The sequence below is a fragment of the Habropoda laboriosa genome, unplaced genomic scaffold, assembly GCF_001263275.1.
Source record: "Habropoda laboriosa isolate 0110345459 unplaced genomic scaffold, ASM126327v1 scaffold225, whole genome shotgun sequence".
NCBI classification, from domain to species: domain Eukaryota; kingdom Metazoa; phylum Arthropoda; class Insecta; order Hymenoptera; family Apidae; genus Habropoda; species Habropoda laboriosa.
In genome coordinates, this window is record NW_017100368.1 from 96929 (window position 1) to 122849 (window position 25921).

Genomic DNA, 25921 nt, shown 5'->3' on the forward strand with positions numbered 1-25921 from the left:
TAAATTCAAAGTGAAAATTTGAAATTTTTTGCTACATGCTACATTTTTGCAGGCATTTTGTACATTTCTTTTTTTCTTTAAATTGCACGTTGTACGATAAGGTGACAGGATGAAACGCAAATATTTTTCCGTGTTCGCGAGAGAAATGTTTTTAAAAGGCGTCCAATTTTCCACGAACGGAACGCGTGCCTCGTCTTCTCTTCACTTCGTGCAGTTCTAGGACAAGGAATCCCGAAATTATTTATAACAACGCGCCACTTTGATCCGGGCTTACGTAATGGAACGGCAGCAAACCGAGGCTCGTGCACGTAGATCCGATTCGATACGGGCATTGTCGTATAACGTTTGTTTAACGACCGTCAGCTTCCGTCACGCGTATCCACCGAGAACAGGGAACGCTAAATTAAGCGGCGAAGGATAATAAATAAGTCGATCCTCTACCTTCCGAAATCGGCCGGCTTGCCAAAAGTCGATCGGGCCAAATGCGCGACATCAGCCGTTAGCCTTTTCTCATTCGTGTCATTGTGAAAAATTTTGCGTAAGATCGTCGAAAGGAGGAACAATGCTTTATTGTTGTTCACGAGAGAAGAGGGGAAATTGAGGAATCGTTTGTGTAACTTTTGATTTAGAGATTTTCGAGTGGAAATCCGCGAGGTGTGAAGGAAGATTTTTTTCGTATCGTTTAATTTGATAATTTGACAGAATTGTTGCAGAAATATTTGAAGAATTTTCTTTTGCGCGCCAGCAATTTTTAGTGAAAAATTTTGAACGCTTATTTTTATTCTTGAAACACTGCTTTTGGACAAATAAAGCGTTTGGTTTGGTATATTGGTAATTCTTGGCGAAGGAAACTTTCATTTCACTTTTTCATGCAAGATTTGAAAAAATTTCTTTTCGTATAGTAACAATGTTCAGTGAAAGTATCTTAAACGAAGGACATTAATTTTGCTCGAGTTTTTAATTCTAAATAATAATTCTTAGTATAGATAAATCAATCTTCGAATTGCTACGTAAGAAATTATGCTTGATCTAACGTACAGGAATTCTAAACAAATTTCTAAAAAGATTGATTCCCAAAAGTGAATAGTAATGTTATTAAATGAAACTTCTTAGAACAATATCCAAAAAGAGAATACGGTAGAAAATAGTACTTTTCTTTTAAACTACCTTTTAAATAGTACATTCTAAATGATTAACAATATCTCAAGAATAAATCTGAAAAAACAATTAATAATTGCTGATTGATTTAAGAAAATAACAAAGTAGCACAGATTTACACAAAAGAAATCAATAAAAAATTAATAGAATATAATATATATATCCTTTTAGGTAGAAAACATTCAATTCAATTTCCTGTTACAACGACAACCAATAAACCACTAGATAAATTTATCCTCTATTTTTCAACTTCCTGTATCAGCACAATAACTATTCACCTCTCTTGCTCGGCAATAACATAAATTTCAAAGATTCACCATAAACCGAACATGAAACTTTTCCAACCCTCGTTCTATACCAAATTAAACCCCTGCAATATTCAATTTTCCTCTCGAATCCACCACAAACTACACTCCATTAGCGACAATGTACCAAACAGTTTGCATATTTTCCCAGTATATAAAATAGAAGCATCCGGTGTCGGAGAAAGTATGCGGAAACCGCAACCAGCCCCTCTTCTCCCTCGTTTTCCCAATGCAAACGCGCGAAACTTCGTGTATGGTGGTTTTCCGTCGGCTCGGATAGCCGGTATTCCGCTATTTGGAAAAGTTACTTCGGTCAGTTTGAACGAGGCTTCGTTTCAGTTTTCCTGGCCCGTACGGTTGAAAAATCACGGGATATAATTAATCGTCGCCGGGACAGAGAGCTTCCTCGTCGCAAGTCATTAAGATCGCGTCGTACGTAGTAATTGGCCTGAAGTCGGCGGCCATTTAAAAAGCACCACTCTCTGCACGCTGATTCCGCTCGAATTACACGCTAATCCAGCCCGACGAGCGATTAAAAGCGACCTCGCGAAAAGGTGGAGGTGAATTAATGGACCGACGACGCGGAACGGCCATCTTTCTGCGTTTCCATTCTCCGCGTCTTCTTTCCACGTGTACATCGGTCAAACTGGACGTCGTTTTTTTTTTTCAATTTTGGCAAGTTTCTTTTTTAGGCTCTTTTTAACATGACGTGCCAAAAATGATTAATTTTTCTTCTTTAATCTGTTTCCTAGGCATGCAGAAATGAATTTACTATTATTTACAATGCCCATAATCACGTTTTTGTCGTTGTAGAAAGGATAACGCAATATGGGACATTAAAAAAAAAAATGATTAAACAAAATTGCACTTATTGGGCTTATTTGAATAGTTGTGCATCTGTGAGTCACGGGCACGAGTATTAAGTAAAGGGATATATCGCAATTTTCTTCGGATAAGACATTTATTTTTGGGTCATGAAAGAGATCATTTCTTTGATCATTATTTTGTTTCTTACTTCTGATTAGAAAATGTTGCGCTTTTTATATTTTTGTCTGATAGAAAATTAGATTCTAAGTTTGTACTTTTCAAAGTACTTTGTAAATTTCTACTTAAAAGTTGGAATTTTGAATTTCGATTTGATAGAACGTTCAATTCTAATTTCAACTTCTATAATAAATAGAATTTTTTATTTAACATCTTCCATAATTTATGTGTTGTACTTCTTTTATTGGTCACAAGTATCTTTATATTAAAAATATCCCTTAAATTATGTGCCAGAATACAATTGCCTATAATTCGACGGAAGTTTCAATTGAAGCGAGAATTTCCAGCTGGTTCTTTCCGACGTTTTATTCCACGATATCCTAAATAAAGAAAGACCGGATGAATAGATCGATCTACTGGCAAGACGCCGTGGAACTTTTAATTGTAACGCCGGTGTTTGCTTTATCGCCGAACGATGCAAAAGTTCCGAAGAAATTCTCCTCGAGCCGATGCTTGAGCTTCTTTGTTGTTTAATCATAATAGCGATTTATTCCGGACCGGAGTAATTATTGGATTCACCGTGGGAGAAAGTTCCTCTGGCAGCCATTTCGTTTGACAAATACAGCCGAAATGTAACCGCGAGAAAAATTGTATCCACAAAATTTCGTGATTTCCAGTAGAACAAACTTTCCAAAATTTCACCAGGACAAATTTGACAAATTTAGCTGAATTGCAGAAACAACGTACTTAAATCGTAATTAAATCCTCAGATAGAATTTTCATTCGTATTGCGTTCTTTTCAAAATTACTAAAATTTTTCAAAGTTCTACAATTTCTCCAATTTCGAAACTCATCCCAAAAAACCCCTTTGCTCAATCCCTCAAGAACAGAACCTGACCTCTGCACACTTTGCGCGATTCTCCCCTAAATTTCTACCTAAACATAGTGTAAACGCTCATGGTCGGGATCTCAATGAGATACCTATCGAGCTTTGTAGAGATTGCACGTGATGTGCCGACTAGAGTTCAATATGTATGTCTCGAAGGACCACTCTTACAAATACAAGAGACTATGTAAATTATAATAACTCTTCTTCTATTATTCTTAGCAATTGTGTTCCCTTTACACTATTCTCAACTATATCCTAAGACACGTTTACGCGTGTTTTTAAAGCATCGGTGATGGTACTGATTGGTTGACAGGGGAAGGGAAGTGGAAAACGGGGTGACAAAAATGCGAATATTCAATTGGTGGATGGAATTTGTGGAAAGGTAGCGGGAAGGATTCGGAGGGGGGGTGATGAGCGATTTCTCACCCCTACGGGGAAAGGCCCAAGGTGACGTCAGCGCGGTACCGTTGATCGGGTCACCGTGGCCGTCCGACTCTTGGGTTCCCTAAAGTTTATGACACGGTAATTGCTATTGAGAGAGACAGCAAATTAATTTAGCTAATGCTAAGGTCACGTACCACCTATTCAGGTACGGGTAAAACTTTGCCTTCTCAAAAATAGCGTCTACAGGCGACCGTATCATAAACTAGTTCTAACGAAGCCTTAACACATAGACTTAATCCCCCTGTCACGCTGAAGTCATCCCACCGAGAAGAAACTCAAATTATCAATTACATTCTCTAACAAGGAAAGAAGGGGAAAAAGGGACAGAATCATCTGTCACTCGAGCAGACTCTCAGAAATTACCTTGCTTCGAATTGAATTATTCAAAAAGCCGGCTGTACGAGTAGAAAAGAGGACCGCGTCGCTCTGCCCCTAACAATATTCTCCCTTATACAAAGAAAGACAGAAACACTCCTCCGACGCAAAGAAAAGAAACGAAAGAAGAAGACGAAGGAGAAGAAAAAGAGTACGTGAAACGAGAGAAGAAGATGAAGGGGTGGAATTCGTTGGAAACAGAGCGTAGAAGACGCGTCCTCCGCGGAGAGCCGAGGCTGTTCCTCATTGTCCGCGGGAGCGGAAAGAATGGCGGCGCACACGACGACTCCGAGGCAGTTTCACGGAATGCATTAGGCAGATGGAACGTGTAATTGGAGGAGCGCGTGTTATACAGAGGGAGGATGAGGAGGCACGGCCACCACCTGTCGTCGTCGCGTCTCTCCTCGTTCCTTCGAGGCGTCCACACTCTTTGTCTCCCGTTTCCCGCGCCGCCATTAACCTGTTTAGCGTAGCGGCGTCTCGCGACGCGTCTATCATGTTGTTTCCGCTTCTCAACGATCGTTCAGAAGACTCGCTGAATGAGGCATGATGCGGGGGATGGAGAAGTTTGTCGATGAGAGAGCTTTTAATTGTGTGGGAGAATTTAAGGGTTTGACGAGGTGGACTCTGTGATTTGAAGATTACTCTGTGACGGAACTTTGGGATTTTTTAGGAATTGAGGGGTTCGGTGCAAGAGGGAGCTTACATGAGGCTTTTATGAAAAGTAGTGTTTCAATAGAAATTGCGCAATTAAGACTGCTATTTCTTTATTTAAACTTATTAATATGAAGGTAGTGTGTCTGGGAAAATGTTTTGGTTTTTATTTAATTTTCTGTATGCTTGAATCTGAAAATTCGATTTAAAAAGAAAGCTTTGCAAAAACTGTTCTTGTTAGGAAATATTTTATTTAGGACTATTTTGCTTGACAAAACATGTATCCTTGTACATTTTACGTGTATTAAAGCGTTTGGGGGAAATTCTGAAGGTGAAATCTCATTTTTGAACATTTCGTGGCATAACTCCCTCTTGCACTGGATCCCTCAATTGTAATCAGTGAGGGAATTTGAGGACTCTGAAAGGTTCGAGGAAAGATAATTTTGTGAGGAAATTTTTGAATTCGAAGATTATAATTGGGGTAAAGGAATTAGATATTTAGGGGTGGATTTTGAAGATTGTGGTTGCAGAGATCCTGCAAACGCTGCATTTTCTCGCTGCCAAATGTTTGAGGAATTACAATTACCGATTTAACTTGGAATCTTTCAATCGGACGAATTTTGAAAGGGTTGAGCATTCAAAAGTGATTTTCCTTTGAATTTTTGGAAGGATTACGAAACATTCTTACCACTTTTTGCCAATCTAAAACTGAAAAACAAAAGAACGAGACGTTAAGATTACCATGAAACGATCCAAATGATCCTTTACTGTGTATTTTTAAATGTTCAATAGAAAATTATTGGATTCAATGGATGATGGATACTGAAAAAGGTAAAGTATTTAATAAAAGACATTTTCTGTCGTGTCTCTTTGAGTGATATTTCAAACAAATCGAAAATCAATATATTTCGACGAAAGAAACATTCTTTTATCGTGTTTCTTAAGTATATTATGTACTTTTAAAGTGTCTCTTAAGTATACGTGTTAGACGTGAGTCATTCAGAAATCCTGTCTCGAAACCGCATGAGCACGTGTTACGGGTTAACTGTTCGAAAGAGGAGGACCATGCACGTTCAACACTTTATTGACTGGAAACGACATGTTCGAACGTTTTCCCTCACATTTCGTGATCTTCTCTCCCTTCCGTGAATCACTACTACACCGTGTACCTATCTGTCGCCATTTTCTACGTGCACCAGCTTCGTTTATCCGATTGTCTCCGATACGAAACAGAACAGAAAGAACCTGCACTATTATAAAAATCTCTACTATTACAAAGAGAAGAATGCACACTGCTATACATAGTTTCCTTCTCAAACAGACAACAGTCAGGATTCTTAAAAAACAAATGCGAAAATACAGAATAAAGCCACCCTGTCTCTCCACGAAGAATTGCAAAATCTGAGACTTTTAATAACATCACAGAGCCATTCAGTTAGGGAATCAGAAACGATCAGACTCTGCTTGACAAATCTAATCTGAATCGCTGTAGTAATTTCCCTCGAAGGAACCACTTCCCACATTCCCGTCCCCTAGTATTTCAGAACACCCTGGTGCGTCTAAAAAAAATTCCACTAACATCAACGCCATTCACACAGTTTCTTGCAAAGAAACAAGACAAAAAAATTTGTTCGATCAAACCGAACCCACGAACACTCGGATAAACGAAGCTCTGTTCCGTACGTGTGAGAGAGAAAGATAGAATGAATGAGAGTACGCGCAAGAGGAACAAAGCCACGTTAAGCTGGTTGCGATTGGTGTGTTGCAGACACGAGGTGCCTGTCACCTCGGAGCCGATCACGGTGATACACATGGACGAGGACGTCGTCGTGGTCAACAAGCCCGCCTCCATCCCTGTAAGTGGTGTACTGCCAGGACTGTACTGCCAAAAACAAAAAAAACAAAAAACAAGAAAAGAAAAAGAACTACTTTGCTAGAGCAGCTTCGTGTCTCTTTCTGTACTAGAGAAACGACGATTGTTCGCTTCCTGCGGCCCCTGGCCGATTATTTTTGGCTCGAAGCAGCCATCGTGCGATCAATTCGAACGGATCCCCCGCGTTTGTTTGCCGTTCGAGATCATGTTATGTGCTTCTACTGGCCGGATTTATTTGACTGCTGGAATACCTTCGACTCGGTGGAGCCTAATTCTCGTTGCCTTCGCGAATCGTTGTTGCATAATTGAATAGTAATCAGGTTTTATTTGTGGGTCTGTGGAATTTTTTGAGAATATAGAGAGGGCAAAAGTCGGGAGAAGAATGTTTGAGTAGCATTTGAGGATATGAAAGATGTGTGTGACAAAAGTTCTTAACCTCTTCAGGGACGATTTTCTTTCAAATTAGAAAATATTGATCTAACTTCATTCATGGAGATTTTTCGAGATTTCGGGAGATTGTGGTCTTTTCATATTTTCTCTATCGCAAGTATTGAAATTTTCGGAAAATTTAAAGGTACACACATGTGTCGGTGTCCGTGAAGATGTTAAACTCAGATTTCAAAAATGTTTGATTCAACCCTTTCGTTACTAGTAGGAATGAAGTACTCGAACCATTTGAGTGTACTCGAACAAGAATTCATCTGAATTTAGCATCTGTTACAGACACGATGAGTAGATAAATTGAAGGAAAAAAGAAAAAGATTACGAAGAAAAAGAGAGGAAAATAAATTAGAAATTTTTTAAGCAAATAATTCAATGACGAAAGGGTTAAATACTGAAATCTTATTTTTTTCTTAATTCGACTATTAGACGATGTCACGTAATCATTCAGTAAAATTGCAAACTTATGAAAGTATCATGCTTTTCGTTTTACTGCCTTCCATTCTGCGATAGTAAATTATTATTTCACCTCAGAGGTTGAGAACTTTTGTTACACATTGTGCTATTATATTCACGTATAAAGGAACGTATAAGGAATTTCTTCCTTGACCTTTTCCTTCAACGAGGATTGTAATACTTGCATATGGAAAAAGTGCAAGGATTTCAAGTGTTTCCTATGGAAAAGGATATAACACATTGACGTGTTAATTACCACATCGTTGAAAGATTTCTAACAAGTACCTCTTAAAATGTCACGCTAATTTATTTACAAGAGGGAAGAAAAAAGAATTCCCAAGACAAAAGTCACGATTCCCAAGTCGAAGGTATTCCAGTCTGAAGAACGTGAGATAACGTTTACGTAGATCCTGTAATACGTTACGTGAGGCCTTAAGCGTTGTCATATCTCGAGAAGAAATAAAGAAGGAAGCGTGTACAATCGTCGATCAAATTCCTACATTTTGCTGCACGTTTCTCTCTCCTCGGAGTATTTTCTTTCCTTTTTTTTTTTTCCTTCTTTTTCTAGTGTGTCATGGTAAGTTTCCGTTTCTTCGACTAAAGCTATTAACCGCACGCATGCTTCTCTAACTGTGCATGTACCAGGTGTATTTTTACTAATTTTTCCTATCTCCAGCCTGGTCGATTGGCTTTACTCATCGTCCACAAACTCGACGGCCTTCGACGCAGCAAATAGTTTATGAATAATCACTCGGCAATTTTGTAATGCGTTTTTACACGGTGACTGCTTCCCAGGTTCACCCGTTTGCCTGTCTCTTCTTTTGTTCGCGATTTTTTTCTCTGCCTTTGCATTCTTATTTTCCCGGTGATTTATCGTAATTCCATCGCTTCTTTATCTTGGTTTCTTGAAATGTCATTTTTTCAGTAATTTCCGGCAGGATATTCCTTTTTTTATATTTTTATCACTGTTGAGTATTGGACTTCTTTGGACGACAATTTTAAAGACGAAGAATTTTACCAATTTCTCCAATTTTTTGTATTTTGCATTTCGATGAGCTCGATTTTCTTTTGTAATAATTGAAAGTCCAAGAATTTTGTCAATTTTTTCTATTTTGAAAAGTTTGCTTTTGTGGAAATAACTTACAAATCGAAGATTTTTGTCAATTTTTTCGGTTTCTTAATAATGATAGTATCTGAAAAGGTTTGTGTTTTCTTACGGCTATTAGTGATGAAAACCGTGACAAATCAACGGTGAAACGTTTTAAAATAGACACAAACTTGTTCTAACTACGTTAATCGGAGATTTTTTCTCTCTAATCGCGCAATTGCGTTATAACTGAAAATTACACGGTCGACGTAAATTATCCCTCGTTCATATGCATTCGAAGATGCACATTACGAGTGTGCCATTATAAAATTGTCGGACTGGCGCAGAAATCGCGTTGGAATGGTAGTTAGAGGCATTATGCCTGGATTAGCAGCGTGGTAAATCATTCTGGCTCTCTGGCAGCCAGTGAAAATGTCATCGAGAGATCGCTAAGGGTTTCGCAAGCCACGTTGCAAAGATAATCTAGAGAAAAAATCACGAAGCCTTCTGCTTTCTACTTCTGTGGATATTGCTAAATTCTGGAATTTTTAATTTCGACCTCCGGGGAAAAAGAAAAAAATAGAAATTTAAATTATCAACAGAAGCTTCGAATTCTGTGAATACTGATTAAACCTGAATGGTACGTTTCACGTTCTCTAATTACGCAAAAAATTGAAAATTAAACAGAAATTAAGAGAAATCGAAGGAGGTTCCAGAATCTTCTAAGAATGTGAAATCTAAATATTCGTTAAATCTGAAGCCTCGAATATTGAATATAAATTTAAACTGAAATCGTGCATTTCACATACTTTAATTGTACAAAAATTTATTATCAAGATCTTCCAAGAGCATGCAAAGTAATATCAAAGTGACAAATATCAACGTCTTTCACAATTACAAATTACTTCAAAACTCGCCCTTTTAGTTAGAGCAATATTCGTAAAAAGAAATTCACCTCGGTAGATTCATACGGCCTGGCGAAAAAATTTGCAGAAAATGTGTCCCTCGAGTTTGTCACGAGAGGATTCAAGTTCGACTGGCTATTGTTCCCCGTTTAATTCGCGGATCAAAGCCCCGGAGAGACATTAAGCGACGCTTAATTACCATTCCGCGTGATCGCTTAATTGCCGCGAAAACATTTTCGCGGCCGCGAGAATGATCATTTAATTACACCGGGGACAATGGCCCGTGTCAGTTTTATTTTCCAACCCTTTTGTCCCTCCTGGATTTTTCGATCAAACTCTACCATCCCCCTTCTGTCGACACTCGGCCAACAATTTACGAACTCATCTCACTCTGTGTGTTTTACATCCCTTTAACCTTGCATTGATACACACTTGATATATTCTATAGACGCTGGTAATGTTATTACTTATGACAAAGGAGCTGGTATTACCACTGATAAAGTTTCAATCGAAGTAAATTCATAATTATACAATGGAGATTGAAAAAATGTATACAATATTATTGTGGTATTGTTAAAATGTTTTGCTTGCTTTGAAAGATAATGGTGTATGTATCTATACGCGTAAGTAAGTACTTGTTTGGTATTGATCGTAGAAAATAATTAAAAGTTGAAATTATAAAGACACTCAGATGAAGGTAGAATTATGAGGATATTCTGTACTCTCTATAGAAAATATTCAAAATGAATGATAAAAACTACAAGGGTACTTGATACTTTTTACTATACGAAATAAAGCAAACAGGGCTACGAGTTATACATACATAAGTAGAATATTGTAAAACTTCATTTTAATAGAATGCATATTTAATAATATTAAGCTTAAGTTTCAAGCTGGACGATATTAGACACATTACAGTTCACTTTAGTATTAATGGGGGAAAAGTTGAAGACACAAAGTTAGGAGCAACGGCAAATAGATAATGTCCAGTCTTCGTCGATCTTTCAGGTTAAGCATCGCTAGGTGCGGTACGTAAAAAGGATGGGTGACCGTCGAGAGGAAATTCCGACATTTCAAAAAAAACTTTGCGTGTGGTCCATCTATACTCGATATTTATACATAATGAAAAAGAGGTCTCTACAACCATAACTCTGAACAAAAAAAAAAAAATCAATTAATCGTATAATAAAAAACTGTGACTGATATTTTAACAGAGTCGAAATTTGAAACTATATACATACACGCTTTCTACTAGTAAAAAGGATTAATAAACAGAACTTTAGTCGAGAAAAGAAACACACTTTATGAATGAAAGAAAAAAAATCTATTCGGTACTATACCTAGAAAAAATCCTGAAAATAAATTCAGCGTGAAAAACACTCGACACGCTCTAAACAAAATCGTGCAAATTCTCACACTCTAAATCCCTCTACTCAAAATACTTGAAAACACATTGATGCACTTCTATCGATCTTCGCACACACATACATCGGCGCAGAAAGCAAAAAAAGGGTGGGACGCGAGCATCAATGCTCGCCGCTAGCAATCGCCTTAAAAAATTAAGTCCACCGCGAAAGCCTCTTAGTATAATAAAAAATAGTTTGACTTGAAAAAGCGAGGAACGGAAACAGAGGGTACTCGCGATACACATCCGGTTCGAGTACATCCGACTGGCCTGACAACGAGTGGGGTCACTGTGAGGTGACAAAAGGGGAGAAGAGAAGAGGGGGAAGGGTTGTGGGCAAGCCAGAGGGATGAAGAGGCAGGATTATCGAGCAAATCGAGTGGTCCTCGTTGTCGACCGGCTGTCAGCTCGTCTTTACGAGCCGCCACTTCCTGTTTACGTGCTATTTACGCTTCTAATAGTCCCGCCAGCCCATCGACCCATCCACGTTCTTCCGTTCAATCGCTCGAACAGGTCCTTCGAATTTATTGCTACGCCCCTGACTCGTGAGTGTTTCCTTTTCGAAGCTGAGTGGCCTTGAACGAAACTGCTTCTTCTTAAGCAAAAGAATTGATGAGACAATGAGCGTTTACTTGAGCCGGGGATTTTTAGTGGAAAGAGAACTTCGATTGGTTACACAGATTTCTATGCTGTCCCATACGTGAAATTTTTACTGGTGTACAAGATGATAAAAAAAAGTAAATTAATGTTTTAGATCATTCCCTTAATACTACTTATATTTTCAAAATTATAAATATTATTTTTCTGTTAACTTTATATACTTTTATTAAATATTCAACCATATACGCACATATAACAGTAGCTTAACTCGTTAATATATTTCATCTGCAGTGATTATTAATGCTATAACTCAGCCGCACACAGGGAGCGTTTGATTTTCGAGTAACCAACAGTGAAACGGTTAAAGGTTGTACATTTCATTCACTTATGATGTGATTGAAGTTGTGTAATTGGCAAGATTGTACAGTAAACTGGTTGCTCTTGTGCTTTTGGATCCTAGAACTAGGTTACAGTCGTATTGAATCTTCCGTTTGGGACAGTTACCCTTGTCTGACCATGTACGGTCATATTCTACTTACAGTACGAAGTACGAAGCTCTTATATACATTTCTATTTACCCTTCTATTTTAACTATACCAATCTAATTTGTCTAAGAACCACTTAAATTTGCTGTTAAGTTTCTAATAAAAATACTTATTTATTTTGTTAACAATTAACAATTTGTTAAATCTTGTTCATATTGAAATTAGAAATAAAGATTGCTATACCTACAGAAATTTTGTAAAATGAAGTATAAGAATGAATAACGAATTTCAAAAATTCCTTAACATCCCTGTTAAATTTCACATTAAACCCGCAACCTACACAAACAGTATAAAACATCTAAAGGCAAAACCCTTTTTCACCACTAAAATGCCAAATAAATAATTAAACTCTCATTCAGCGGACAGAGGAAATTCCTCTATTCCTCGTGAAAGCATCATTCTTCGACGTGACCATTCGAAATCGGCCACTGTGTCCACAATGGCGACAGAGGCAAACACGAGACCGTCGAATTGCTCCCTTTTATCGTCGATCGTTTCTCCCTCTACTCTTTTTTTTTTTTTCTTTCCTTTCTTTCTTTCACCTCGAATGACCAGGAGAAATGGGTCGTCGCATGCACGAAGCGTGTTTGCACGTGCGTTCGCGTACCAACACGTGTCCACGGTGTCACGCGGTTCGAATCGTTTGCACTGACCATCGGTAATACCCTTAATGGCCCGATGGAATATGGTCAGTAGGATTTCGAACCGCGCCTTTTCACCAATGTCCTTTATGTTTGCCCACTGTGTGCCTGTTAGTTTGCTTGATAAAAACGACTGTGGTCGTTCGAGAGGCATTTTTAATTGGACGATGTTGCCTGGATAAAATGTTAAACGTCTGGTGCTATTTGTCTTTTATCTGCCACTTCGATCGTGCGGTTTCGGTGATAAATGACGTGTTCGTGGATTGTTGTATCAACCGTTGGTAGATTGCTTCTTCTTTATTCTGCAGTTTAAGGAAGGTTAGACTGAATCACGCGTTGCCATTCGCGTGTAAATTGTACTAAAGTGAAGATTAAATGCATTATATACATTTAAAAGTGTTACGGAATAAAATTTCGTGAAAATGTGAAAATGAATTTTATTTATTATGAATGGTGCTCTGGAAGGTAGAGGATCTTTTTAGAGCACCTTGAATTAATCAAACGAGTTCAGATTTATGTTATTCAGCTCAAAAGAGCACCATAAACCAGTGAGAAAAGATTTACCCTAAATCAGTTAAAAACTTCTTCAATTTCTTTTCTTAAAAAAATTCATTTCTTTAATTTAGTCTTTTTCAACCAAAATTACTAACACAGATACTTTTTATTATACTGTTCAATTCAAGACAATAGACTGAACCGTCTATAAAAATTCTTCAAGCAAAAATGCTGTAACAAAAACTTATTATTGCACCCTTCGTCTCAAGAATACACTCTAATTCAATTAAAAAAGTTGTTACAACCAAGATGTACTAGATACCTATTATTACGTTCACCAACACAAAAAGACACTGAAATTCCATTAAAAAAATTCTTCCAACCAAAGATTCCACGTCAGGTACCCAGAAGACACTCTAAATGGATAAAAGAAATTACTTCAACAGAATATCGTTGAAAATATTATAAATTTAACATCCTCAACATTGACGAAAATCAAGCAGAACGATCTTGTTCTTCTAATAAGATTCACTTCACAAAGTAGATCAGCTTCTCGTTTGGGGAACAGAATAATCTCATTCCGCTTTCCTCTAACAAAGTATTTTTAACCACGGTAGAATCGTCGATCGCTAGATCTCCCTTTACTGTTCCATTTCCATTCTGTTTTCACGGTAAATAAACGTAGCTCGTGTTCGTTTTGGATTGCAGGTGCATCCGTGTGGACGATACCGGCACAACACGGTGGTTTTCATTCTAGCGAAGGAATACAACCTGAAGAACCTCAGAACGATCCACAGGTTGGACAGACTGACCAGCGGAATTCTCCTTTTCGGTAGGACGCCAAAGAAGGCGCGGCAGATGGAGCACCAAATACGAAACAGACAGGTTCGTTTACGTAACTGTAATGGGAAACCGGCTCCCGATTGGAATTCTCATGGAATTTTAAGTGAAACCAGGAGGAAAAATTGCGCAGCCTGTGGAATTAAGAGCCATTAGGTCGTATTTAACGTCTTGTGGAGATTTATGAAGAATTATGGTAACATTCTAGGAAATCCTTGGTTAATTCTAACTTGAGCGCCTAAGTTTCCGATATTGTTCTTGGGAATTTCAAAGCTTTCGTGTTGCAAACTTTCGAATGTTATTTGTAGAAATAATTCCACCCTAGGTTAATTCTGACATTAGCACTTGGTGAAAATTCACTCACACTTGAAAAGGAGAAATAGTTTTAGCTGAAAGAATATTAATTTAAAAATACAGAAATTAATGGCGTATCCTCGCGCGTAGCTAGCTGCGACGCGACGCGGATCAGTTCATGATCAGTGCGTCTTTGTAATTTGTAATATTTCTACATTTCTTTTATATAGAATAAAAATCAGTAATATTAAACAGTTATTATTTCAAAGTTAGGAAAACTTGAATATATGAAACATTGTGAAGGAATATGGTTATTATTATAAATAACGAAACGTGTGTAGGGTTTCGCTAAGTACCCTCACGGTATTAGTACGATCTTTATTGAAATGGACTGTCGGCGTTGGAGGTCCGTGCCTGACTGGCCTCCTGACGCCTCGCTTTTGGGACCGCAGTGCGACTTGGCGGGGGAGGTTTTTCCCCTGACGTCACTTGGCGGGCAGCTGAGTTTCCTCCAGGTCAAGTACTCGTGACCTGCCGGTTCGGGCCTCTGGGCCTCGTACGGCTGACCTTTCGGAAACCCTTGGTTTATGATGCGGCAATTTGCTATTGAGGCCGTCGGAGAAAGTTTCTACGCGGACATGCATTGTCGAATTTTTAGAAATTAAATAAGCTAAAAACGGTTTCCTCAAAAATAGCCTTTCAAGCGCGCACGTCATAAACCGTGCTGGTAGTCTGCTCGCCAAATGTTTTCCGCTGTAGCTGATCGCTACAATTGTATCATTGATTAAAAAAATAAAGAAGAGCCTAGGTGAGAATGGATCTGGTAATTCCAATGTGTAAAGTTAAGACTTGAGAAATTCGCATGCAAAAATTTCAAAAAACCTCCAACTTATCTGTCCAGGTCCACAAGCAATATGTCTGCCGAGTCGAAGGCGAGTTCCCTGAAGAAGAAGTGGTCTGCTCCGAGCCAATCGAGGTGGTGTCCTACAAGATCGGCGTCTGCAAGGTCTCAGAGAAGGGCAAGGACTGTGTGACGCGTTTCAAACGTCTCAGCTACAATGGCAAGTCATCCGTGGTCCTCTGTAAACCACAGACTGGACGAATGCATCAGATCCGCGTTCATCTGCAGTATCTAGGCTACCCAGTAGTCAACGATCCTCTGTACAACCATGTAGTCTTTGGTCCAGAGAAAGGAAAAGGTGGAAACATTGGTAAAACTGATCAAGAGTTAGTCAGGGATCTGATCAGCATCCATAATGCAGAAAATTGGCTGGGTATGGACGGAGACTCAGAGATGAGCTTGTTCAAGCCGAAGCTAGACATGGAGGAACGTGTGTTGAACAATGATAAAGATGGTTCCTCACCGTCGTCCACGCCAGGTCTTGGTGAAGAGGAGCAACAACAGCAACAGGAGCAATCCCTAAAAGTGACAGTAGGCACTCAGACAGGCTCAGAGCCACCAGATTCCAGCTTCACGAATGACAAGATGACGGTTGATCCACATTGCTATGAGTGCAAAGTGAAGTACAGAGACCCAAAACCGTCTGACCTGGTCATGTACCTTCACGCGTGGCGCTATTGTGGTCCAGGCTGGGAATATGAAACACCTCTTCCAGCTTGGGCAGCTAGTGACTGGACCGAGGAGGACCGATAGTTCCGATCCAGAGAGCATTGAACAAAAGGACGAGCTGTCATCACCCTTCGTACCCCTTTTTGATATCCTTACCCCGTGCCTTCCATCCGCCAGCGAGCGATCTCGACCATCGTACATGTACCCATACCCTATGACCAGGTCGCTGGACTCGCGAGAGTAGAGGGGAGACCTCGACGTTGGCCCTCCGTGATTGGTATCTAGCCAGGTCTGCGCTGACATTCGAGGCTCTTCCGCTGGAGATGCTTTTGGTGAACCTGTCGGGATCGTTTTGAGGATGGTCGTTGTTGTTGGTAGCTGTGATGTGCTCCAAGAAAAGAATGTGCTTCTATTGGTAATTCAATTGCTGAGGTAGATTAGGAATCTTCAATTTTACAAATACAGTAGACCTCCAATGGTTAAAACGATAATTGATTATGGAAAAAAATTGCAAATAATCATTTTCAATCTTGTACCACTCTGTGTAATATCTGAGGAATGTATAAGTGTCTTTTGTTCTTTACATTGATTTAAATTTATCGAGAGCATACTCTTCGTAGCTAAAATATTAGGTTAGCAGAGGTTGTGTTAGGTGATGGGTTCACCCAGTTTAACTGCAGATCACAAATGACAAAGATCAATCAAATAGAGCAAGGTGTATGATACAGTAATTAGCCTGAGATGAATGTAGACGTTGCGTGAAAGATCCTGGGAGGTTTCCAGGTCATACTCGAGCACAACAGTGACGTCTAGGGTCCGCCAATTAAAACGTAATTGATAGATGATTGTTTTCTGAATTTTCTGGTTGGAAAAAATCGAGGCATCAGCCTGGCACCGGGCGACACGAACGATCCTCACTGGTTCTGCGAGCTGATCGGTTGAAAAGTCACGAGAGAAGATTGATGCAACTGTCAGAGCCCGGATGGATCGTTATCGTTCGTGTTCCTGATTTATGATGCAGATAGGAACGAGGAGAGCCGACGGTCTTTTCTATTTCTAAGGGCTCCGGTGAGGGGATTTTTTGCTTCCTGATCTTGAGGGAGAGCTTGCACTCTCCACCTTTCCATGAATTTTTTTCTTGCTTCTTTCACCTTGGCGAGCAGGGAGGATCCTTTTCTCGTTTATTCTCAATGATTTTCTACTGGTACAATAATTGCTAACAAAGATGATCAATCTTCTTCTTACTCTTTTTTCCACAAAGATCAATTCAATGGAGTTTACAACTTCATTTTACCAGCCGAGGATCAACATGGAACTTCTAGATGCATTATGCAAGAAATGTAGCAGATAGTATCCATTGAGATCCCAAACTGAAACCGGAGTACCCATATTTAGGAAATTAGAGTATTCTCAGGACACCTTTTCAGGCAATGTAAAGTGATTCTGAATGTACATCTTGATCGAATTACCTGGATATAGAACAGCAATCTGCTCCCTAGTCCCAGTAACCCTATAGCTCTGACCACTAAAATTCAATTATGTGACTAATAACATCCATTCTACCTTGTGTTCACCATTCTACTGTGTAAATCGATCCATCTATCCACCTGTCCTTTCACGAACGCTCATAAAACAATTAAAGAAAGACAAAAAAGACAAAATCGCGACTGAGAGGTGTGAAGGTATCATCATCGACCAGCGTTCATCCTCGAGAGCCGCGCAGGCAAGATGGCTGACGTAGGAAACTGCAATAGAGACGCGTCTATTTTTATGGCTGATTATATATACAGGAAACTAAATAGTGGCTCAGGTCCAGCGGCAGGGGTCTCCAACAATAAGCGTGATCTTGCCAGGAGGATATAGCCAATGATCATGCCAAAGAACGCGAGCGCGTGTCCGGCGAGCGAGAGCGAGACAGAGAGTATGATAGTACGTAAGAATGAGTGAATGAGAGAGAGAGAAAGAGAGAGAATGCTTCTTTCAAGTCATATCGTGTACGTGTACCTTGTTCCCGCGCGTCGAAGAAAGACCGCGTCCAAGTGGCAGGACTTGCAACAAGTACAATCGAGCGAGTGAAATAACGAGATTAACGTCGTACATTATTTTGCTACGAGTCACGTTCGTCTCCTCTAGCGGGGCTATACATAGGCTTTTATCGCGTGCTAGGGACATCTAGCAGAGGCGATGGGAATTTCCAAGGATCTATGGGATCCTCTAATGGTTTGATGAATTTAGTATATGGTGAGTGATAGACGTTCGATGTATTCTTAAACCACGTGATTTATTGTTCTTTTTATTCTTTAATTATTTGATGATTCATGTTTGACGTTGTTGTGCGTGAGATACACGACACAGACACATCTGCAGGGAAAGTGTGACAGATAAAAAGATTTGTCAAACTAGAGAACAGAAATTTTCTCTGCAGATTATCAATAGCCATTTTCGTGAATTTGTGAAGTCTAGGTCATTTTTAAAAAGTTTCTATTTTATGGATGTGACCTTTTTGAATCTTCTTAACACGTTGAATGCCATACGGGTCATCGATGACTGGCATCGACGTGCCAGTGGCGCTGCGGAGATTGTCGTGAACCCGCAGAGGTAGAATTTTGGTTTATTTTATAACTGATTTTATTATTATTACGATACAAATCCAAGGATCGGATTAGAGTTTGATTTTGAAACACCAACTATTTTTCTGTCGAAAAATGCGTGCGCGAGGGTAGATATAACGTCGGTAAAAATTACTATTGGTCGTTTCTATTGCGAGGGTGGGGGTACTGGAAGTTTAATTGGTTATCCGAAGGGTGGAGGTGGTAATTCTGGAAAGTTCGGATATTTGGGAGGGGCGTAATTTATGGCGAAGGCCCTTGAGGCCCACGAACTAGCGTGGTTTTGCCTAAGTCATATACGTTCAAGTGGGTTTGAGGAATAGGAAAGAAAACAATAGTGACATTTTCCAGAACTCGTAGGAGAGAAAGTTTTGGAGTATCTAACAAGGTCATCGGTGACTGACGACGCCAAGATTAGGAATAATAGCATTAATTTAAATAAATGGTAATATTTGTAAAATTTTCAATATCGTCATTGTTATTACAATGATGTAAAGTAACTAATGCATCGTAGAATATATTTAAATAGTTTTCTTTCTAACTGTATACATATTATTTACGTATATTGCGATGTTTTATTTTTAAAAAAATTCATTCCAGCGCCATGGGAAAGTTACAGTACTATCGCGTTAATTGGCCAGGATTTCGCCTTGCTAGCTAGCCGTCGCTATCCCCACAAATTCTTAAAACTGGCTTTGTGGAATGAGACTCTGACGTTACGTATCTAAATTAAACAGGACCTCGATATTTCATATTAGGTATCCGTATTTCACTCGCACTCAATGCAGAAGAAACATATATACCTGGGATTTCATATGTAGTCCCGAGTCGCGGCCAGCTAACGTGATAATACTATATTTAGAATTGGTTCGGTAGTTAACGTGTTAATGAAGATGTAAGAGCAGCACACTTATAACTGAATTTTCAAAGTGTAGCTTAAAAAAGAATTGCGATTTTTAGACGCCCGCGAGCACTCTTTCGTATCATATCATAGTCACTCAAGTCATTTAAAGTTTCCTTTTGTTTTATTAATTCATACAAACTGAATTCTGTATTTGAATACGCGTGAATCACTTCAAATCACCGAAAGTCTCGCATATGACAACGGGTCTATTGAATGATGTAAATAAAATGGGTATCTCGTCGTAAATTTGAAGGTTATGATTCAAAAGTTTTATCCGGGTTACTACTATGTTTGGAGCTTACAATTGTAAGGTGTGTTCTTCTGGAGTAGTGTTAATTTTCATGAAAATTAGCTACTTTCCATGAATTTCTTGGTTAGAACGCGGCTTACAGATGAACGCGCCAAATGTCAAACACCGACATCGCAAGAAGGGATCAAAAACCATCTTTTATACGAAAGCTTTGTAATAATTGCGACCAATGAAATAAATGATGAGAAAGAGCTCGAAAGAGAAAATGTATCAAAAGATGAATAAGACAAAAAGATACAAAAAGATACGCAAAGATGATCACAGATATCCCATCGCCTCTTTAGATTCCTGTGGGCAAGAGGCAAACAGAGAACAGTGGACAGAGATTTTAGGTAGATAGAGGTAGGAGGGAGATAACGTAACAACGGACCTATCATAAAAGACAGTGTGTGCGCTTACTAACTCACCGGGATAGCTTGCGAGGCAAGAAAAGAAAAACAGAGGTAGAAAGAGAAAGCAAGCTATCCCGTTATTGTAATGGCTAGCTTAATTTTATTTAAGTAAAAGAATAAAAAAAAGAAAGGAACTAACTCTCGACGAAATATATCGAAAGAAAGGAATAATATAAGTGGGAAAAAGAGAAGGGAGAAACTTCAAAAGACAGTCCCGATTTAGTGGCACAGAGCGAGAGAGGAAGAGAGAGAAAGACATCGGTCTGTAAATCGAGCGAGCGCTTTTGTATGTATATATATATATTGTATATTGTATACGCACATTGTACCGCAATCCGAGCGACATTATTATCTGTATCCATAGTCAGCGGAAACGTTAGTGCTAGAGAACATTTTTTCTTGTATAATGAACGAATAAAATGCAAAGTATCGTTCGGTATACACGTCGTGTGCTAATCCTCTTTATTTTTCCAACTCCTGTTTCGTTGTAAACATTCCCGATTTTGCGCGCGTCTTTTTAGCTCATTTTATATGAAGTGTATTCAATGAACATTGAATATTTCAGAATTTAAAAATATTCACTATAAAAGGAAATATATATACATTTTTTTTACGCGAAAGAAATGTCACAGGTGACTATTTGGGGATCGTAGTGTATAGGATGATAATAGGTATATTTTAAACTACAAAATGTATATGGTGCTGTCATCTTGAGTCATAATTACAAGATATATTTAACAGATATAAAGTTTATTAAAAACATCTATTTTTAATTGAAGCTATAATTGAATTATCTTGTACGCTTCGTTGAAACAGACCGAAGCGAATCTTCGATGATTCATTGTTGAAGTTCCAACAATGTTACTCCAAACAAGATTAGAGTCTGCTATTTCCTTGGATTTCGGTATCATTGAAATAAAATCGCAATCCTCCCCGAAATACTTCTTGCTGTGGTTTAGTTTAATGATTTCCTGCGTGCTATAAATGTATCGCAAGATGGCCGCTATTGTACGATCGATTTCTATTACAAAACGAATTACGAGGTTACGTACGCTTTAAACGAGATTCTTTCCGTTGCGTTAAACCATATAAAAAAAAAAAAAATTGGATTACTTTCAAACATGACGCCTGCACCTTTATAAATACTGACAAATTGCAGGTTTTTTTTTTTACCTATTTTATTTACCCAACCGTCAAAAACTTAACTACGGTCCGGCAGAATTACATAGGAAAATTGTCTATACCGCATCTCGGTTCGCCTAATATACACTGTAAATAAATACAATATATCTTACATGTATGCATATACATTTACATTCGCTCGGTTCAACGGGAATTCAATAGTGGAACGTTCAATCGTTTCTAGTCTCTGTACCTTTATTTTCAATTAGACAGATTCTGCTTCTGCCCCTTAATTCGTTCTTCCATTTCCGGTCTGAAATGCCTGATCAGCCCTTGGACTGGCCATGCTGCACCATCCGCCAAAGCGCAGATAGTGTGCATTTCTATCTGTTTGGTCAACTCCCAGAGCATGTCTATCTCGTGTACTTCGGCTTGTCCTCGAGCCATCCTGAACAAATACATTTTCAATATTTTCGAACGTCTATTTTATTAATATAAATTAAAGAGGAAGTAAATCGAATCAATTATGTACCTTCCCAGTATTTTGTACATCCAACTAATTCCTTCGCGACACGGAGTACATTGGCCGCAAGATTCGTGTTTGTAGAAGCTTATAAGACGCGTAATGGCCTTAATGATATCTGTCTGCTTATTCATAACAATAACAGCTGCAGTACCGAAGGAACTCTGCACTCTGACGAGATCATCGAAGTCCAGTAGTACCGTGTCGCAGACGCTGTAAAATTTATTCAAATAATTAAAGGTTCTTGGATTTTTATATTTATAATTAATACCTTTTGGGAATCACTGGAGTGGAAGATCCACCAGGAATGACGCCCAGTAGATTATCCCATCCACCAATCACTCCTCCAGCATGCCTTTCTATCAGTTCCTTCAGAGGAATGGACATTTCTTCCTCCACAGTGCAGGGATTGTTCACGTGCCCCGAGATGTTGAATAATTTGGTACCGTGATTACGCGGTCGGCCAAATGACGCAAACCATGCTCCACCTCGTCGACAAATTGTCTATAGATGAAAGTTTTAATTTTAGATCAAATTTTCTATGTATATTTATTTCTTAATGGCGCTAAATATGTATTAAATACATACAGGAGCCACAGCCACGGTTTCAACATTAGTGACAGTGGTAGGACAACCAAATAATCCTACATCAGCTGGGAAAGGTGGCTTCAACCTAGGTTTACCCTGTTTTCCTTCAATAGATTCAATAAGAGCAGTTTCTTCTCCACAAATATATGCTCCTGCCCCTCTTTGCACAAAGATATCAAAATCGTAGCCAGAACCACATGCATTCTTTCCAATAAGACCTGCCTGATAAGCCTCTGCGATGGCAACTTGCATATTTGAAGCTTCATTATAGAATTCACCACGAATATAGATGTATGCTGCACAAGCTCCCATTGCACGACCAGCAATCAAGCAACCTTCCACTAGCTTGTGAGGATCATGACGTAAGATTTCACGATCTTTGCAGGTACCAGGTTCTCCTTCATCTCCATTGACTACCAAGTACTTCGGTCTTCCATCAGAAGGCTTGTTCATGAAGGACCATTTCATCCCAGAAGGGAAACCAGCACCTCCTCTTCCTCTCAGACCAGAGATTTTGATCTCATTGATAATCCAATCTGCACCCTTCTCAACAATTTCCTTGGTTTTGTACCAGTCTCCTCTTTTTAGAGCACCCTTTAACCTCCAATCGTGTCTGCCGTACAAATTCGTGAAAATACGGTCTTGATCAGCCAGGGCACCACCCTTTTTCTATAGAAAAAAAAAGCAAAACAAATGGTGCTGTATTGGTGTCACGATATCCTGTGACATAATGAATAAATATTAAAAAAAGTATGCAATAAACGTACCTTTCCTGCCGGAGCGGCATCCGCAAGCGTTCTTTGCTGCTGGCTGCTTAACGATGGCCCAAGGAAACCTTAAAAGTGAACGAATCTCTTTAATTACATAACCTCGTCTCGACGGCGACACAAAACGTCGTTGTTTCTTTCGAGCATGATAAACACAGAAATGTCAACGTTCCGTACGTCGTAGTCGATTGTTAATATTTCAATTTCCACGATTTAGGTTAAGCGAAAAAACAAAGTAACGTCGATACTCACCCAATTGCCTCCTCGGAACCTGAAAACAACGCACAATGGCACCAGCCATCTTGCCGATTGCAGACTTGCTGCAGTCCGCAACGTCCACTTAGAAAATCACACTATTGTCACCTTGTGGCGCATTTGGGAAACAGGCAGGCAGAAAGTTGAGTACGTGTTCATCGTTATTTTATCGTGTTTTCGCGAAAGGCTTGTGAAGAACGCGTCCTGTACTTGTTGTGCACTGCCTAAAAAAAAATCAGAAAATCTCGACGGGAGCTCTGTTTTTTAGCCTAGTCATGCACCTTGGCTATCAATAGACACCTGTCTAGAGGACGGTGACGAAAGCGGGAACGTTCGTGGCGGCGTTAGAATTGTTCGAATCAACATGCCTTCCAGGAGAAATAATTGCGACCTGCTGGCCAGGGTGAATTTTCCCCTGTACACGTTGCAAATGCTGACTGGCAGACACATTTTAGTTGGAGGCGGTGGAGGTTCCTCGAAAACTGGAGTGGCCAATGGATTTGTAAGATTTATTTTCTCTTTATCTTAGAGGTTTCTTTATGTTAAAAATTATATTCGTTTTGTAAAGTAATTAAATAGAGTGATTTTTCATTATTAGGAAATATTTGAACTCTCTCACAATGGGTCACAGTTCATTGCAGAGGAGTTGACCAGACATGAAACAGGTCCAAGTGTGGTTATGAACTGTACAACTTACAATAATGACAAAAGAATGTGGATAGCAGCTGGCCAAGAGAGTCACTGTCAGCTTTATAATGTAAGTAGTAAAGTGGTGACCACAAAGAATGGGGAAATCATTAAGAGTGCCAGTGGTAATACAAAGGAGGGCCTTAGGCACAGGAAAAGTGTGGATAAAGTAGAAGAGACTGTTACACCTGAAGAGAGGATAGAAGAAATTAAGGATGATAATTCTAATATTAAAAGTAAAAGGTTGCAATTGATTGTGAAGCCTGCAGATAGTGTACAGACAGATTTCAGGTAATTATTATTCTCTAAACATATTAAAAATATTCCAAAACAGTGTTCTAAATAATATAAACTTTTACAGTGAGGAAGAACCTCTTCAGAGGATTGTCAGAATAAGCCCAAATGGAAAACTAATGGCCACTGGTGGAATGGATGGTCACATAAGAGTATGGAAGTTCCCACAGTTACATAAAGTATATGATATAGATGCACATACAAAAGAAATAGATGACATAGACTTCAGTCCAGATAGTTTATTGATTGCAAGTATAGCAAAAGATGGCAAAGCTTTTCTGTGGGATATGAACATTGGCTCCAAGTTAAAAGAACTGACTTGGACACCTCCAAATGGATTAAAATACCTGTACAAGAGATGTAGATTTCGGAAGTTGAAGGAGGAAGTAACAAAAGTTCGACTATTTATGCTCTCAAATGCAGTAGTTGGAAAGAATCCTAGTTTCTTACAAATGTGGGATGTAGATTCTGGAAGCATTGTCAGGGCAGTTCCATATAAAGAAACTCTATCAGCTTTGGCAGTGTCAGATGATGGAAAATTTGTGGCAGTAGGGACAATGTTTTCTGGTAGTGTAGACATACTCATAGCATTCAGTTTGAGGAGAGCTTTGCATGTACCTGGTGCGCATAGTATGTTTGTAACTGGCCTAGAATTCTTACCGACTAAACTAGACGGTCATACTATCGCTAGTAACACTGAAACTGCCGTTGTTAGCATTTCTGTGGATAACAAAATTTGCATACATAGTATACCGTTTAGACGTAAGTAATCGAATAATTCCTTTCATGGTTTTTCCTTCCAGATAATAAAAATAAATAAATATTTTCCGTTACAGATACACTACCATTCTGGTTCGTGATCATATTAATCGTTCTGAGCGTCTGTGGAGCATTCATCTTCTGTAGTTACCTCGGAATATGACCTGAAAAAATACACCTCTAACGCTGCCGAGTACTTTTTCTAGAATTTTTTAAGGTCGGACATCAAAACATTCGAACGTACTTTCCCTTAGGTTGTACGTGTTATCGATGATATTGAGGAGAAAGACATAATTAGTTTGAACATACAAAACACATGTGCACGATTTCCGTGACAATAGATACAATTATGTGCAATTTATTCGCTAACCGACTTTAATATTTGCGTCACATTGTTCGTGCGCGCAAAATAGATTCCCTTGGAGCATCGTTTATTTAAATAACGTTTGAACGAATGAAGTACTGTTGCAATAAATAAACACTTTACACTAGATAAATCGTTTGACGAACATTATTGTACATAGGTATTTTTAAATCGACACACACACGCACAGAAACAGGTAGCTACATTCGTTCTCTCGCTACACACTTTTTACACCCGAAGACCAATTTATATACCACTATTTCGTTTTGTATAGGAAATTCAGATCTTCGTATTGCATTTATGTGAGTTGTCCTGTATAGTGTTCACGTGTGTACAGCAGAATGTGAGATGTTACATACATATATATATATATATATTTAACGTCG

General features: G+C 38.9%; 3 protein-coding genes across 5 annotated transcripts in view; 2 read left to right on the forward strand and 1 right to left on the reverse strand.

The window, feature by feature from the left end:
- LOC108574737 (RNA pseudouridylate synthase domain-containing protein 2-like) overlaps positions 1 to 16161 on the forward strand; it is a 98499-nt gene extending 82338 nt beyond the window's left edge. Inside the window, exons 5-7 of the mRNA XM_017937369.1 lie at positions 6578 to 6665; positions 13966 to 14142; positions 15293 to 16161. Of these exons, the coding sequence (XP_017792858.1) occupies positions 6578 to 6665; positions 13966 to 14142; positions 15293 to 16045 (1018 nt within the window). The 3' untranslated portion in view covers positions 16046 to 16161. The remainder of the gene's footprint in view (positions 1 to 6577; positions 6666 to 13965; positions 14143 to 15292) is intronic.
- Positions 16162 to 20853: 4692 nt separating this feature from the next.
- LOC108574763 (NADH dehydrogenase [ubiquinone] flavoprotein 1, mitochondrial) lies at positions 20854 to 23537 on the reverse strand. 3 transcript variants are annotated; one of them, XR_001891425.1, is made up of 8 exons: positions 23429 to 23537; positions 23177 to 23244; positions 22410 to 23078; positions 22093 to 22325; positions 21831 to 22034; positions 21552 to 21746; positions 21350 to 21445; positions 20854 to 21197 (listed from the first exon to the last, which is right to left on the reverse strand). XR_001891425.1 is itself a non-coding variant. In XM_017937405.1 (7 exons), the coding sequence occupies exons 1-6, from the start codon at positions 23475 to 23477 to the stop codon at positions 21560 to 21562; spliced, it is 1410 nt and encodes a 469-aa protein (XP_017792894.1). In that variant the 5' UTR covers positions 23478 to 23537; the 3' UTR covers positions 20854 to 21197; positions 21552 to 21559. The 3 variants fall into 3 exon arrangements, 2 of the variants coding, with proteins under 2 accessions (XP_017792894.1, XP_017792893.1); XM_017937405.1 differs by lacking the exon at positions 21350 to 21445; XM_017937404.1 differs by having other exon boundaries at positions 20854 to 21445.
- A 130-nt stretch (positions 23538 to 23667) lies between these two features.
- Positions 23668 to 25872, forward strand: LOC108574764 (prolactin regulatory element-binding protein). The gene is made up of 4 exons (XM_017937407.1): positions 23668 to 23933; positions 24030 to 24409; positions 24480 to 25174; positions 25249 to 25872. The coding sequence occupies exons 1-4, from the start codon at positions 23796 to 23798 to the stop codon at positions 25332 to 25334; spliced, it is 1299 nt and encodes a 432-aa protein (XP_017792896.1). The 5' UTR covers positions 23668 to 23795; the 3' UTR covers positions 25335 to 25872.
- Positions 25873 to 25921: the final 49 nt, after the last annotated feature.

Coding starts and splice junctions, on each gene's coding strand:
- LOC108574763 (XM_017937405.1), bottom strand. CDS start 23,477: ATGGCTGGTGCCATTGTGCGTTGTTTTCAGGTTCCGAGGAGGCAATTG. Junction 22,326..22,409: donor AAACCGTGGCTGTGGCTCCT/GTATGTATTTAA, acceptor TTTCATCTATAG/ACAATTTGTCGACGAGGTGG. Junction 22,035..22,092: donor ACTCCAGTGATTCCCAAAAG/GTATTAATTATA, acceptor TAAATTTTACAG/CGTCTGCGACACGGTACTAC.
- LOC108574764 (XM_017937407.1), top strand. CDS start 23,796: ATGCCTTCCAGGAGAAATAATTGCGACCTGCTGGCCAGGGTGAATTTT. Junction 23,934..24,029: donor CTGGAGTGGCCAATGGATTT/GTAAGATTTATT, acceptor TTTCATTATTAG/GAAATATTTGAACTCTCTCA. Junction 25,175..25,248: donor ACATAGTATACCGTTTAGAC/GTAAGTAATCGA, acceptor TTTCCGTTACAG/ATACACTACCATTCTGGTTC.